A 16,493-nucleotide genomic window follows, 5' to 3' on the forward strand; every position below is an offset into this window, starting at 1 on the left:
CACTTTACCATTGAGCTATCCCTAGCTCTCTTTTGAGAGAGGGTGGCGCTAAGTTGCCGGGGTTGGATCAGTCCTCGCATTCCTCTTGCTTGAGCTGCCTGAGCAGCTAGAATTACAGGAGAGTGCCACTGTGCTTGGCCATTCACATTTACTTTTCTAAACAAGTTGAAGATAGGAGAAATTAAATGAGAGGCTGAGGTCACACAGGGATAGTGGCAAATCCAGGATGAAACCCCAAGTTTACCCGATTCTGGTTTAAAAACTTCAGGCTCACTACCATATGCGATTTTTCTTTCTTTTGGTGCTGGGGTTTGAATCAAGGGTCAATGAAGGTTAAGCATGCACTGTACTCCTGACCTACAACCCCAGCCTTCATTCTTGATAAATGTATGTTTCTTTCTCCTAGATATAGAGGGACAGAGTTTACCTAGAAGGGTCAAGAAGAGAGAGAATACAGATGGCTAAGGCAAAAGCAGCATTATTTTAAAAAGGACCAAGAAAAGACATATATTGAATCAAGAGGATACAGAAAACCCAGATAGACCAATAATAAATAAAGAGATTGAAGCAGTAATAAAGACTTAAAAAAAAAAAAAGGCCCAGGCCCAGATGGAATTATTATTATTTTTCGGGTCTGGGGATGGAACCCAGGGACATTCAACCTCCAAGCTACACCCCCAGCCCTATTTTTTATTCTTTATTTTGAAACAGGGTCTCACTGAGTTGCAGAGGGCCTCACTAAGTAGCTGATCCTCCAGTCTCAGCCTCCCGAATGCTGGGATTACAAGTGTACGCCACAATGCCCGGCTCCAGATGGAATTCTATAAGAACTTTAAAGTGGAACAAATCTCAATGCTTCTGATCCATGAAAGAGAGAGAGAGAGAGAGAGAGAGAGAGAGAGAGAGAGAGAGAGAAAGAATGAGAATGAATGAGAATATTCCCACACTCATTCTATGAAGCCAGTACTACTTTGATACTAAAACTGAATAAAGATATTTTAAGAAAAAAAGTTACAGAACAATATCCTTGATGAACACAGATGCAAAAATTCTTATGGTGCCTAGGTTGATGAAAGTCTTTCTAAATTGTGGAGGCTGGCCTTGAACCTGTGATCTTCCTGTCTCAGCCTCCTAATTACTGGGATTATAGGCATACACCACCACACCCAGCAAAAATTCTCAATAAAATACTAACAAACTGCATTCTGTCTAGATTAAATAGTTAAAATTGTCATACTAAAAGCCTGGCATGGTGGCACACACTTGGAATCCCAGCATTTGGGATTCTGAAACAGGAGGATTGCACAGTTTTGAAGCCAGCCTCATCCACTTAGTGAGGCCCTTTGCAACCCAGTGAGACTGTTTAAAAAAAAAGAATAAAAAATAGGGCTGGGGGTACTGCTCAGAGGTAGAATGCCCCTGGGTTCCATTCCTACTACCCCCCCCCCCAAAATCAATTTATAGGTTTAGTGCAATTCCTATTAAAATACCAATGTCATTCTTTTTTTTTTTTTTTTTTTAAATTGTGGTACTAGGGGTGGAACCCAGGGGCTTTCTACCTCCGGGCTATACTCCCAGACCTATTTTATACTTTTATTTGGAAACAGGGTCTCATATTAAATTGCTGAGAGCCTCACTGAGTAGCTGAGGCTGGCTTCGAACCTGTGTGATTCTGTCTCAGCCTCCCAAGTGCTGGGATTATAAGCCTGCGCCACCACTCCCGGCATACCAATGTCATTCTTTACAGATCTAAGAAAAATGATTCTAAAATTCACATGGAAGGAAATGTGGGTGTGAGGGGGGAAGAGGGCACCAAGCACAGTCTGAATGTATGCCCTTTTCAATATGATCCACATAAAAATAAAAAGTATAAGTTAAAAAAATTTACATGGAAGAAGAAAAGACCCAGAACCCAGAGCAATTGCGAGCCATAAGAAACACGCAGGAGGAATCACGATACCTGATTTCAAACTTTGGTATTGCTATAAAACCTGCACAGTATTGGTATAAAAATGAACTAAAAACCACGGGCACAGAAGATAGAGACAAATATACACACAGAGCCAGCTGATTTTTTTTTTTTTTTTTACAAAAGTACCAGAAACAGAACTTGAAAAGACAGCCTTTTCAACAAATGGTGCTGAGAAAACTGAGAATCCATATGTAGAGAATGAGCTGGATTCTTACCTCTTTTCCCACACAAAGGTCAACTCAAGATGAATTAAAGACTTAGACATTAGTCTACATACTTTGTAATTACTAGAAGAAAACATAGGACCAACTCTCCAAAGTACAGGACGGAGACTTCCTTCACAAGACCCCTACAGCTCACAACATAAACCCAGAAACCAACAAACGGATGGTATGAAGCTGACATGGTGGCAGTGCCTGTAACCCCACCGCTTAGGAGGCTGAGACAGGAGGAACAAAGATTCAGGCAGCCTAAGCAGCTTGGTGAGACCCTGTTTACAAACAGAAGCTAAAAGGTAGGAGAGGGGATAGTATCAAATTAAAAACCTTCTGCACAGCAAACAACCAAGAGGCTATAAAGAAAGCCTACAGAATGGGAGAAAAATTTTGCTACCTACTTCTCTGATAAGAGGACTAATATTTGGAATATATAAAGAACTAAAAAAATGTAACTCCAAAAGACACCAAATAACCCAATGAAAAAACAGGTAACTGAAGCTGGGTGAGGAAGCACACACTTGTAATTCCAGTACTTGAGAAGCTGAGAGGAGGATCGCAGGTTCGCGGCCAGCCTCAGCTACATAGTGAAGCCTTCTGCAACTTAGCAAGACCTTGTTTTAAAATCAAGAATAAAACATAGGGTTAGGGCTTGGAGATAGAATGCCCCTGGGTTCCATCCCCAATACTGGGGGGAAAAAATAGAGAACTGAACTGAAAAGCAATTTCTCAAAAGAAATACAAATGACCAACATATATCTGAAAGCAATTCTCGGCAGGGCTGGGATGTAGCTCAGTGGTAAAGCACTCGGTGTGCTGCCCATCCCATGGCACAAAGACAGTCGGGTCGGGCTTAGCTTGGAGGTAGAACGTCCCTGGGTACGTTCAACACCCAGTAACCCCCCCACCCAAGTTCATCATGAGCAATCAGGGAAACGCAAATCAAAACCACACTGAGCTTCTATCTAACCCAGTTAGGATGGAAATCATTAAAAAGACAATAACAAATGATGAAAATGTGTGAAAAAAGGAGTGCTCTATGCCATGCTGGCGGGACTGCAAATGAGTACAGCCACCATGGAAATCAGAACGGAGGCGCCTTCAAAGACTAGGATGAACCGGCCCTATGACCAGCTATTCCCCCCTCAGTATCTTCCCAAAGAATTACAATTAGAACATTACAATGATAGACGCATACTCACGCTATGGCAGCACAAGTCAAACTATGAAACCAACCTAGGCGCCCGTCTGCCAACACATAATGGATAAAGAAAATGTGATTTCTGCACAAACGTAGTTTTACTCAACCATAAGGGAGAATAAAATTATTTCACTTGGAGGAAGGACGGATCTAGAGAACACTGTGCTAAGTGAAGCCAGCCAGTTTCAAAAGCCAGGGGTCCTGTATTTTCTCTTATATGTATAAGCTGGAGAGGAAGGAGGAAAGAAAACAATGTCCGTGATAATGAGAAGTAAAACCAGGAGAAGAGAGGGAGAGGACCAAGTGAGGGAAGTGGGGAGGGGAAAAGAAGGCTTCAGGCAGGAAACAGACCAGTATTATTATATCCGCACACGAAGTCTTACAGCATGCATGAGGAGCGGAGAGAGGTAGTGGGGCGGAGTTCGGATGGAGCACAGCAAGGGATGCTGAAAGCACATAAACATATCACTTCCAATTTCAAAACACCTTTTATCACTATGATGTATAGTCATATTGTATCAATAAAATTCTAAAAAAACCCCATTACTCTGAAGGAATTAAAGAACAAACTAAGCTCAAAGTTACCAAAAATAAATAAATAAATAAAACTATTTGCATTAGGCCTATAATGTAGTTTTAAAATGTGACCAGAATAGAGAACTAGTACTTTCACCCTTTGGCAAAAACAGAGTTGCTCAGCTTGGACAATTTTTTTCATTTTAGCAATGGTGATAAATATATGCAATAAATATTGTATGTACTAAGGAAAGTGCTGGAGGTGATAAGATAAAAAGTCATTACTTTTGGAGCAAATGTTAGAGGCTAAGTTTTTCAGTGAGGTGTAGATTTTAGAACTACATCAATAAACAAACATCATAAATGAAAATGCAAACTGGGCGTGGTGGTGCACACTTGGAATCTCAGTACTTAGGAGGGTGGGAGGATGGCAGGTTCGTGGCCAGCCTCAGATACTTATTGAGGCCGTTTGCAACTTAGTGAGACCCTGTTTAAAAATAAAGATTAAAAAAGAGGGCTGAGGTGTAACTCAGAGGTAGAACGCTCCTGGGTTCAATTCCCAGTAAAACACACACACACACACACACACACACACACACACACACACACACACTGAAAACCTCAAAATAAAACTCAAGTCTGAAACTCTCTAGTCTCTATTTCTTTTTTCCCCTAAAGATAACCATGAAACTACTTGAAAGGCTACATTTAGGTTGATTTTGTTCTTTTATGCTGAGGTCCAGAGACTTGTATCCAGGAGCCTGTTAAATATATTCACTTGGATGCCGCGGGGACACAAGGTACTCATCCCATCCCCGACTTCCTTTTCTTCTCTTCTACAAACAGGTGAGTGGTAGTAAGACTTGTTCAGCTGCCCAAGCCAGAGCCCTGACCGCTTCCCTTTTGCATAGCTCATCACCACGCCTCGTAGGTAGTCAGAATCCACGTCTCGGGCTTCCCCCAGCATTACCTACACTTAGCTGTGCTTTCCCCTACACCACCGCTGCAGACCTTATCTGATCTGCTCCCTTCTCACACATTTCACATTGCCCCAAATCCTCATCTTTCTGAAAAGGGATCACACCCTTTTATAATGTTTAAGTTCTTCTTAGAGCTTTCAGGATGATGTCCAGACTTGTAAAAACGAAGAAGTTCTTCACCATTTCACCTATGCTAATCTCTCAAGTCTCATTTCTTGCCAGATCCCCCAACTATTACCTTGCTACTAAACTCCAGCCACCTGAAAAGCTTACAGGTCAGAGAGTTCACCCTGGGCGTGCCCATAGATTCCTTTTTTAATTTCTTTTGCCAACCCTCTTCCACCCTTACCATGCTAACCCTTCCTTTTACTTCCTAATTCATTTCGGTGTCAAAGTGTCATCTCTTTAAGGAAGGCTTTCTAAAAGCTACCTCCACCCACTTCCCTACCTCATGCACTAAATCTGGGTAGGTATACTACACGCTTTCTTAGTATTTTGTACAAGTATATTAAAAGTACGATCTCTACAGTAGATTTAGACTAGGCAGGAGTTTCTTTCCTTCTTTCCCCTGCCACCACTTTTGGGTACTAAAAAATGAAACTAGGGGTATTCTATCTTTCTATCTGTCAGCTACATCTCCAACCCCCCCTCCCCCTTTACGGCACTGGGATGGAACCCAGGGGCATTCAACCTCCGAGTTCTACTCCCAGCCCTACTTTTTTGTCTTTATTTTTGAAACGGGGTCTCACTGAGTTGTAAATGGCCTAAGTAGTTGTGGCTGGCTGTGAACTGAGATGCTCCTGTCTCAGCCTCCCAAGTACTGGGATTACAAGTGTGCACCACCACGCCCAGCTTCCAGCCCCCTCCCCACGCCCTTTCCCCCTTTCTGTACTGGGGATTAAACCCAGGGGGCAGCATTCTACCTCTAAGCTACACCATGTGTGTGTGGTACTGGGAATGGAACTCAGGGGCATTCTACTTCTGAGCTACATTCCCAGCCCTATTTTTTATTCTTTATTTTGAAACAGGGTCTCACTGAGTTGCAAAGAACCTCACTAAGTAGCTGAAGCTGGCTTCGAACCTGCACGATCTTCCTGTATCACCCTCCCAAATGCTGGGATTATAAGCCTGCGCCACCATGCCTGGCTTCCCAGCCTTATTTTTAATTATTATTATTATTTTTTTTGGTGGTGGTACTGGGGTTCCTGGAAACCCTTCTACCTCCGGGCTACACTCCAAGACCTATTTTTATACTTTTCTATTTGGAAACAGGGTCTTTTTAAGCCAGTGCGGCTGGCTTCGAACCTGCACGATTCACCTGTCTCCGCCTCCCAAGCGCGGGGATTACAAGCATGGGTCACCATGCCTGGCTTTAATTCTTTATTTTGAAACAGGGTCTCACTAAGTTGTGTAGAGCATCACTGAGTAGGTGAGGCTGCTCCCAAACCACGATCCTCTTGTCTCAGCCTCCCAAGTGCTGGGATTACAAGCATGTACTGTCTAACCTGCTCCTTTTCTTTTTCTTTCTTTTTTTTTTTTTTGAGATGGGGGTCTTGCCAAGTTGCCCAGGTTAGCCTTAAACTTGCAATCCTCCTGCCTTAGCCTCTCAAGTAGGATCACCATCATGCACCACTGTACTCAGCTAGGCTGAGTTTCTCAACAGGAGGGTCTATGTCTTTTTACCTTCTCTCTTCTCTGTGCCCAACAGAGTGGCACAGTGGCTGTTACAGAAATGTTTGAGTAGTGAAGAAATAAATGGAGAGGGACTCATTTCATCTTCTACAGAGCAGAAGAGATGGAATTCATGGAAATTATTTCATAGCTTTATAGACTCTTGCTTATTTCTTGGTTTACTGCTATAAAACAGTCAACCTTAAATGTGACGGAGAGAAATTAGGGTATTACTGAGTTGACATAAAGAGAGGAGCGTGATTTGGTCATGCTAAATGTCATTGCTAGAAAATGTTTAGCTTTCCAGCCAATTTATTTTGCCCACTGAGTCCTTGATTGGGACAGACCTTCCCGAGGCCGGCTCGGATGAGCTGCCTCTGGAAACGACGACTTACCGCCTCTTTGCCCCTGGCATATTTTAGCTCCTCATTCCACAGCTGCTGCTGTTCAGCCTCCAGCTCCTTGGTTAATTTATTAATGGTCTGCTGCAATTCATTTTTTTCATGATTTATTCTCTCAATGTCTGCAACTGAGTACTTCTGGTTATCGACGATATTTTGTAGTCGAGCATTCTCCTGTTTTATTGTTTCGCATTCTAGTTCTACATTGGAAAAAAAATTTAAATATCTTCAATTTCCACAAAGAAAGTGATGCCATTATTTTAAAACACTGTTATCTAACAATACACGTTAGACACATATACATATTTTATCTTTTTTGGATAATTCTGTTTGATCCTACTTTGTTACTAATATTATCACTTAATACATTAAAGTTTTTTTGCTTTCATTTTTGGTGGTACTGGGGTTCCTGGAAGCCCGTCTACCTCCGGGCTATACTCCCAGACCTATTTTATACTTTTTATTTGGAAGCAGGGTCTCTTAAGCCAGCGCGATCCTCCTGTCTCCGCCTCCCAAACGCGGGGATTACAAGCGTGCGTCACCACGCCCGGCACAATTAAAGTTTTATGATAGCATTTTCTTACTGGCTTTCTGGTTTTCAAAATGTTTATGACTCAGTACATGATTACAATTAAGAATTCTTACATTAATGACTGCAATTAAGAATTCTGTCACTGTTAATATTCACTTAAATGTTCTTAATACTTTAGTGTGACTGATTCATGAAAATCACAAGTTTGTGGTTTTTCACAAATATAAAGACATTTATGTTAAATCAGATTTTTTATTTAAGTAAATCAGTGTTTTCCGGCCTTCTGTGACTCATGATTTACATATAGTATTATAGCAGGCTAGGATAAATGGAAGAACATGACCAGCTAGGCAAAAGAGTCATTCTGAGTGCTGAGAAGATTAAATAAATTAATGCTGGTTTATTTACATTCATTTATTTTTTGTAGTACTGGAGACTGAACCCAGGAGCATTCTACCTCTGAGCTATACCCCTAGCTCTATTTTATTCTTGATTTTGAAACAGGGCCTCACAGAGTTGCTGAGGCTGGCTGTGAACCTGCGGTCCTCCTGTCTCAGCCTCCCAAGTACTGGGATCACAGGCGTGCGCCACTAGGCCCAGCTTTGTTTTACTCATTAGTTCATTTTTAATCTGGGGATTCACAAGAACTAATGAACAGCAGAGTCTAACATGGGCCACTTTGCCCAGCTACACTGTTACAGATATCTGCACACACACACAAATTTACAATATAAATAGTTTAAATGTCTTTTTTGCTCTTGTTTACAAATGCCTTTAAGTAATCATGAAAATTAAAACATTCATAAGAAATAAAACATCTAAGCTGGATGGGGTGACACATGCTTGTAATCCCAGCATTTGGGAGGCTGAGACAGTAGGATCTGGGTTTGTGGACAGCCTCAGCTCCCACTTAGTGGGGCCTTTTGAAACTCAGTGAGACCCTGTTTTAAAGAGAAGAATAAAAAAAAAAAAAAAGGGCTGGGTGTGCAGCTCAGAGGTAGTATGCCCTTGGGTTCCATCCCCAGTACCACAAAACAAACAAACAAACAACCCAACAAAACAAAATAAAGAATAAAAAATTGGGCTGGGGTGTAGCTAAGAGGTAGAATGCCCCTGGGTTCCATCCCCAGTACTGAGGAAAAAAAAAGAAGAAAAAAAAAAGAAAAGAAATAAAACATCTAGGTTAGCAGTTATAAAATTAATATCTTAGACTATATCTGACAAATAATATATGAAGTATTGCCCTCTCATCTCTTCAGCTTGCAACTACCGGAAATGAAATTCTAATAAGTAAGACATATGAACTTGATCATATGCTGTCAAAAATAATTGATGTTACAAAGTTATTAATTATATCACAAACATTGTTACAATAAGAAATTAGTCAGTTGTTCCTTGTCATGATGGATAACAAATAATATCAATGAGGAGCTAAATATGAAATAGTTAAAGTCTGTTTAGAGCAAATCTAAAATATATCATCACAGTCATTTGGAAAAAATAATAATCTGATCTAGAAAATACTCCAGGATAATTATGTCTTGACTAGACAGATAGTACTCCAGTAAGAGTTAAGTGTATCCTAAAGCTCTTTGAAAATATATTTATTTAATTGTGGTACTGGAGATTGAACCCAGGGTCTACCTCTGAACTACATCTCCAGACCTATTTAATTTTTATTTTGAAACAGGGTCTAAGTTGGGGAGGGCCCCGCTAACATCTGTTTATTTTTAAACTGTAGCCTACTGGGTTTGTGATTTGTAGATACTTTTCTTTGCTGTCTTTCTGGCACCACAAAAGTTACCAACCAGGCCAGGCGTGGCGGCGCACGCTTGTAATCCCAGCATTCGGGAGGTGGACCGGAGGATCACCGTTTGTGGATAGCCTCAGCTACTTAGTAAGGCTCCTTGTAACTCAGTGAGACCCTGTTTCAAAATAAAGAATAAAAAACTAGGGCTGGGGGTGTTGCTCAGAGATAGACTGCCCCTGGATTCCATTCCCAGTACAGAAAAAGAAAAAGTGTAGTAGTAGTTGTTGTTGTTGTTGTTTTTGCAGTACTGGGGATGGAATCCAGGGGCATTCTACCTCTTAGTGACACCCTGAGCCCTATTTCTTATTCTTTATTTTGACACAGTCTCACTGAGTTGCAAAGGGCCTCACTAATCACAATCCTCCTGTCGCAGCCTCCCAAATGCTGGGATTACAAGCGTGGGCCACCACGCCCAGCTCCTAGTTTTATAATTAAGATGGATATGTGTTAATGAAACAAGTTCAGAGAGACACAGAATCTAAACAAGGTTTTTTAGTTGTGCTTTTGCTTCCCAAGAATTCCATTACTTGCAGATTTTCTCTTATTTTTCATTTTGGAGGCTGTGTAGCTTAGGAGGTAGTAATGGAGGATAAGACAGTTATGGCAAACTCAGGCAGAGGTAAAAATGTGGTTTATTAATTACAAAGTAGATTAGAATATGTACTCATATAGGGTATTTATAATACTTCACATATATTTATATTTATTAATAATGCACACTCAGGCAGCATAGTTATGTGTTTGAAGAATATGTCAGAAGTTCTAATCTCTGGAATTTGTAAATATCACCTTATTTGGAAAAAGGGCATTTTCAGATGTGATTTTGCTAAGACAAGCAATAGCCTTGCGTTATCCAGTTGGGCCTCAATATCATCATGAGCACCCTTCTAAGAGAGAGGAGGGAGATTTCACAAAGATAGAAGAGTCAGGCGTCCTTGTGTGCACTTGGAATTCCAGCCACTCAGGAGGCTGAAATAGGATTGTGAGTCAAAGGTCGCGCTGGTAACATGGCAAGACCCTGGAGCAGAGCAAAGCTCAAAAACCAGGCTGGGCACAGTGGTACTCTCCTAGAGTCCTACTGCCTGGGAGGCTGAGACAGGAGGATCATAGGTTCAAGGCCACTCTCATTAGCTTAGTGAGACCCTATTTCAAAATAAAATAGGGCTGGAGGGGGAGTATTCAGGGTAGAATGCCCCTGGGTTCAACCCCCCTCCTGTGTCACAATGTGGGGGTTACGGAGGAAGAGGACAGAGAGAAAGCAATGCGGTGAAGATGGAGGCGGAGCCCGGGGCGATGTGGATACATGGTCAGCCACCACAAGCTGGAAGAGGCAACAGGCAGATTCTCCCAAGTCCTGGGAGGGAGCGCAGACCTGCCGGATCTTGGACCTACAGTATCTGTAACTGAGAGAATAACTTTTTTTTTTGGTGGTGCTGGGGACAGAACCCAGGGGCTTTCTACCCCCAGGGTACACTCCCAGACCTATTTTATATTTTATTTGAAAACAGGGTCTCATATTAAGTTGCTGAGAGCCTAAGTAGCTGAGGCTGGCTTCGAACCTGTGCCATCCTCCTGTCTCAGCCTCCCAAGTGCTGGGATTATAAGCGTGTGCAACCACGCCCGGCAGAGAATAACTTTTTATTGTTTTATTTTTATTTTCTGTGGCACTGGGGATGGAACCCAGGGGTATTCTACCTTCGAGTTACACCTCCAGCCCTTTTTATTTTTTATTTTGAGACAGAGTCTCACTGACTTGCAAAGGGCCTCACTAGGTAGTAGTGAACCACAATCTTCCTGTCTCAGCCTCCCGAATGCTGGATTACAAGCACATGCCACCATGCCCGGCACTTTTTATTGTTTTAAACCATAAAATTTAGCCGGGTGTGGTGGCACATGCTTGTAATCCCAGAGTTTGGGAAGCTGAGACAGGAGGATCATACAGGTTCGAAGCCAGCCTCAGAAACTTAGTAAGATCCTGTTTCCAATGAAAGTATAAAAATAGGTATGTGAGTATAAACCAGAGGTAGAAAAGCCCGTGGGTTCCACCTCCAGTACCGCCCAAAAAAACAAAACAAAACAAAACAAAAAAACCCAAGTTTGCAGTAATTTGTTATAATAGCTATAGGAAACTGACATAGAAGGTACTGAAAGCCTGGTAGCTTTCTATAGAAATTTACTATAGAAAAAAAAAACCAGATAACATAGCTATTTGTTTTTTGTTTTGTTTTGTGGTATTGGGGTTCCTGGAAACCCTTCTACACTCCCAGACCTATTTTATACTTTTTATTTGGAAACAGGTCTCTGAAGCCAGCGTGGCTGGCTTTGAATCTGTGCGATCCTCCTGTCTCTGCCTCCCAAGCGTGGGGATTACAAGCGTGCGCCACCACGCCTGGCTAACAGCTATTTGTATGAGACAAATTCACAAAGGTTCACACACCGGACAGAATGACCTCTTCCAGCATTAGCTGTGCTTACCCACTCTAGCAATTTCTTCATCAAGACCATTCAATTTCTGGTCAAGAATGGCCGAATGAGACTCCAAATTGCTCATATATGCCTGATACTTTTGAACATCTGCTTGTAAGGAAGTTTTCAGCTTCCTTAATGACTCTAGACGGTTCTTTAAGAGAAAAGAATATAAATTAGCTATTCACATTATCATTCCATACTTTATCTTAAAAGATAACAATATTATTTAAACTTATTTTTTAGAAAGAAAAATTAGTGCTTTACTTTTTTTATTTTTTTGTGGCACTGGGGATTGGACTCAGGAGCATTCTACCTTTACACTACACCTTGAGTCCTATTTTTTATTCTTCATTTTGAAACAGGGTCTCAATGAGTTGCAAGGGCCTCACTAAGTAGCTGAGGCTGTCCGTGAACTGCAATCCTCCTGTCTTAGCCTCCCAAGTACTGGGATTACAAGCATGCACCACCATAATGGCTTTCCTTTTATTACCTAAAGAGATATACTTTTGAAGAGGTCCATTTGGGGAAAAAGAAGGGGCAGTGTAAAAACATAATGTTAAAGTCTGGTGCTTCACTAATAATATGGAAAATAAAATTAAGATACTGGTATTATCATTTAGTTTTTAGCAAACATTTAGAATACAATATAATTCCATTTAGTACCATTCCTTTTTCACTAACTGCAAAACTCAGAGCCTCTTGTGAACAGCACTCCCTGGAGACATCTACCACAGGGACCTTGTTCAATAGCTACTTTTGGTCTTACGTAAAAAAGTAGGGATCTTTCATCATATTCTGAGCACCATTAGTTCAAGACTGATAAACCACAAGGGAAAACCAAGCTCCACAGATACCAAACATGTTTTCACAGGGAGTTCTAATCTATCTAAAAAAAAAAAAAATTTTTTTTTTTTGATATTTGGGGAGGAACCCAGGGGCTTTCTACCTCCGGGTTATACTCCCAGACCTATTTTATATTTTATTTGGAAACAGGGTCTCACTAAGTTGCTGAGAGCCTCACTAAATAACGGAGGCTGGCTTCGAACCTGTGTGATCCTCCTCTCTCAGCCTCCCAAGCACTGGGATTACAAGCATGTGCCACCACGCCCGGCCCTAATCTATCTAAAAATTTACCTTTAAAAATAACATACTGGGCTGGGCGTGGTGGCGCAGGCTTGTAATCCCAGCGCTTGGGAGGCAGAGACAGGAGGATCGAGCAGGTTCGAAGCCAGCCTCAGCTGGTTTAAGAGACCCTGTTTCCAAATAAAATATAAAATAGGTCTGGGAGTGTAGCCCGGAGGTAGAAGGCCCCTGGCTTCCATTCCCAGTACCACCAAAACAACAACAACAAAAAAAAACATACTGTTATTAGTGCATTATAGTTATATAAGTAGTGAGATTCAAGTAATAAACACATCACACATATCATCTGGAATAGTTCCCTCTGCATTTCCCTCTCCCACACACTTAGTGAAACCGGTACTGACAACTTCCTAAGTGGACATAAAACGATCTGAACCGCCCCCTCAGTCCTTCCCACGCCCTTCCCATGTGGACATAACATCCAATCTGAATTGCTCCCTCCTCAGACCTCTTCCCTTCCATTCTACTTGCTGATCTATCATCTGAAGTCTGTTTTGTTTAAGAAGCTTAATTTGTTAATCCAATTTGAAAAAATGTTTATAGTATTCTTTAAGAAGACCCAAGATTCTTTAAGAGTCGTTAAGTAAATATACAAGCATGCTTACTACTAACCGGCTCTTTTTCTCGTTCTTGTTCCAATCTTGCAATCTGTTCATTTAATGCTTTGTTTTTTGCTGCTAATGATTCCAGCTTGGAAGCATCTACATTAAATAAATCCTCTGAAGACAAAACCAAAAACTTTGTAAGAATCAACCTACACCATCCCCACCCCCCAATTTGCAACACTACGGATTCCTTCTTGTGATGGCCCAGAGATGCCCAGGTGGCCTCGAACTCCCATCCTGCCTCAGCGTCCTGAGCAGATCCAGCGCACTGTCCTTCGCTTTCCCCGCCTCGCTTTCCTCCATGGCCCTTGTCACCCTTTAACTTGTAGTTGCTCATTTCATTATTACACCTTGCTATTAGAACGTAAGCTCATGAGGGCAAAGATTTTTTTTTTTTAATCTCTTATTTGCTCTTGTATCTTCAGTGCCCAAATGGTGAATAGCAAAAAGTGGCAATAAATATTTGTTCGAATGAATGCATTTACATGCTTAATTGCACACAGAAATATCAAGTCATTCACTACGTGCTTCTTCATTAGATCACTGGGAATTTTCTTCTCTTAGAAAAAAACATCATTATCTTGTTCCCTTTCCCATGTGGATGAGCTGAACTGTCCTAGCTTCTCTTCAGGAAGGTGCACTCCCAGGGGAACATCGGGAATGCTTTTATCTTCTGTGCCATGAGTGGCAAAAGTCAAACTGTCCTGGTTAGACTGTTCTTGGATAAACAGCTTCATACACCTTAGACTAATCTATTTTATCTGCCTTTCCAACCAGATTATACTAGAGTATAAACAATAATTTTTTTGAATATAAATTGGTCTGTTAACTAGCTGGTCATGGTAATCTCAGTACTTGGGCTGAGATAGGAAGATCTCAAGTTTGCTATCAGCTTCTGCTACTTAGGTCCTCTGCAACTTAGTGAGACTGTGTTTCAAAATAAAGAATAAAAAATAGGGCTGGGGTTGTAGCTTGAAGGTGGAATGTCCCTGGATTCAATCCTCAGTGTGTGTGTGTGTGTGTCTGTCTCTCTCTCTCTCTCTCTCTCTCTCTCTCTCTCTCACACACACACACACACACACGCCCATTAACTTTCTGCAAATTTTTTTTGTTTTTTGGTGTGTGTGTGTATTACTGGGGAACTCTATCTCTGAGCTATACTCCCAGCCCTAAGTTTTTCAGGTGGCACTGGGGATTAACGCCGAGGGCATTTGACCTCTGAGGCTATGCCCCCACTCCTATTTTGTCTTTATATTTGAAGCAGGGTCTCCTTAGGTTGATGAGTCTCACTACCTGCTGAGACTGTCCCTGAACCTGTGATCCTCCTGTGTCAGCCTTCCAAGTACTGAGACTATAAGCAGGAGTCACCACGCCCGGCTCTATTTTACTTTTTTGAAACAGTCTCACTAAGCTGCTGAGGCTGTTTTCAAACTTATGATCCTCCTGTCTCAGCCTCCCAAGTACTGGGATTGCAGGCAGTGCCATCACTCCTGGCTCTTTCTGAAAAGTTTTGGAACAGCTAACCTTAGGTCTTTTGACTAATTGGAGCTTTAATTTTTCAAACAGTAAAGCAAGGGCATAACAGGGATATTATTCCCCAAGAGAAGTAACATTTGTTCATCACCTCCTGTGCTCCTGGTGGTGCCCGTGGTACTTTACTATCATCGGACTGCAGAGCTCGGCCAGGAGAACAAGCACTTGTCGAGTTCACAGTCACTACTGTGCCAGGCCTCCTAACATCAGTATTCTTTGTGCTTAACTACTGCTTTTCTCCATCAAAGGAAACAAAAATGTTTCATTAAGGCCACACAGGCACTAAGGGTTACACCTCCAACACCAGTATTCTCTGTGCTTAAATACTACTTTTCTTCACCAAAGAAACTATAAAGATATACATTTATAGGCAGCTGCATATACTTAAAGTAGCTTATTAAACATTAGATATGAAGACATAAAGTACCATTCCACGAGCAAAGTTACACGACAAACAGAGGCCGCGCGGGGACATGAGCACTTACTCAGCTTTGCCTGCAGCTCTGCATTCATCTCTTCAAAGCTATCGGCACCAGTCATGAAACTCTCATAGCATTTTATGGTGTAGTCCAAAAACAACTGATTGGGTTAAGAAGAATAAAAAATAAAGTCAGCTGGGCATGGTGGCGCACGCTTGTAATCCCAGTATTTGGGAGGCTGACAGAAGATCACAGGTTCCAAGTCAGCTTCAGATACTGGAGGTTCTCCGAAACTTAGTGAGAAACAATTTCAAAATAAAGAATAAAAAAAAGGGCTGAGGGAATAGCTTAGATGTAGAATGACCTTGGGTTCAATCCCCAGTATCTCTCCTCTCCCCCCAAATTAAAAATTCTGAGTTTGTTCTACTTTTCTAAGTGAAAATTTAAGTGTGAATAAAAAGTCAGACATACTATTTACATGGATTCCTACAAAGAGAAACAAACATTTATCATTATGCTGTACAGACTTACTCAGTCTATTTCTAAAGAGGATGAAAATAACATTTAAATTTGGATAAAGGCTATATTTTAAAATAGTACAAAATATCCCATACCTTCAGAATTTTGAGATCGAACTAACAAGGATACTTATTAGTAAATGTAATTCAACATAAAATGCTAACTAATCTGCTGAGGTATGATGTATTTTACGGAAACTTTAAATGAATTGCTGATCTTCTGAGTACAACTAAACTAAAAAGGTCTAATTGTGAGAACCAGAATGGAAATAAAAGCTATCATCACACTGTAACTGAGACTAAGAGTTGGCATGGTAAGTAGAGCTCTAAACAGTACATTATTAAAGTCCTCAATATCTATCCAAGAGAAAGTAATGTATTTTGTAGTCATGAGGCATTCTGGTAACTGACAATGCATATTTTATTGGGAGAGAATGAGGACTGATTAGAATTTTCCATTGCCTAGAAGAAGTAAATTTCCCAATTCCCTTTGCACTAATTCTTTGTT

General features: G+C 41.2%; 1 protein-coding gene across 1 annotated transcript in view; it reads right to left on the bottom strand.

The window, feature by feature from the left end:
• NDC80 (NDC80 kinetochore complex component) overlaps window positions 1-16,493 on the bottom strand; it is a gene marked incomplete at both ends in the record, with an annotated part of 49,962 nt that overhangs the window by 16,575 nt on the left and 16,894 nt on the right. Inside the window, 4 exons of the mRNA XM_080714386.1 lie at window positions 6,951-7,156; window positions 11,774-11,918; window positions 13,523-13,629; window positions 15,534-15,627. Coding sequence (XP_080570512.1) covers window positions 6,951-7,156; window positions 11,774-11,918; window positions 13,523-13,629; window positions 15,534-15,627 — 552 coding nt within the window. The remainder of the gene's footprint in view (window positions 1-6,950; window positions 7,157-11,773; window positions 11,919-13,522; window positions 13,630-15,533; window positions 15,628-16,493) is intronic.

Source organism: Muscardinus avellanarius (assembly GCF_963383645.1).
Source record: "Muscardinus avellanarius genome assembly, chromosome: 17".
Taxonomy (NCBI): domain Eukaryota; kingdom Metazoa; phylum Chordata; class Mammalia; order Rodentia; family Gliridae; genus Muscardinus; species Muscardinus avellanarius.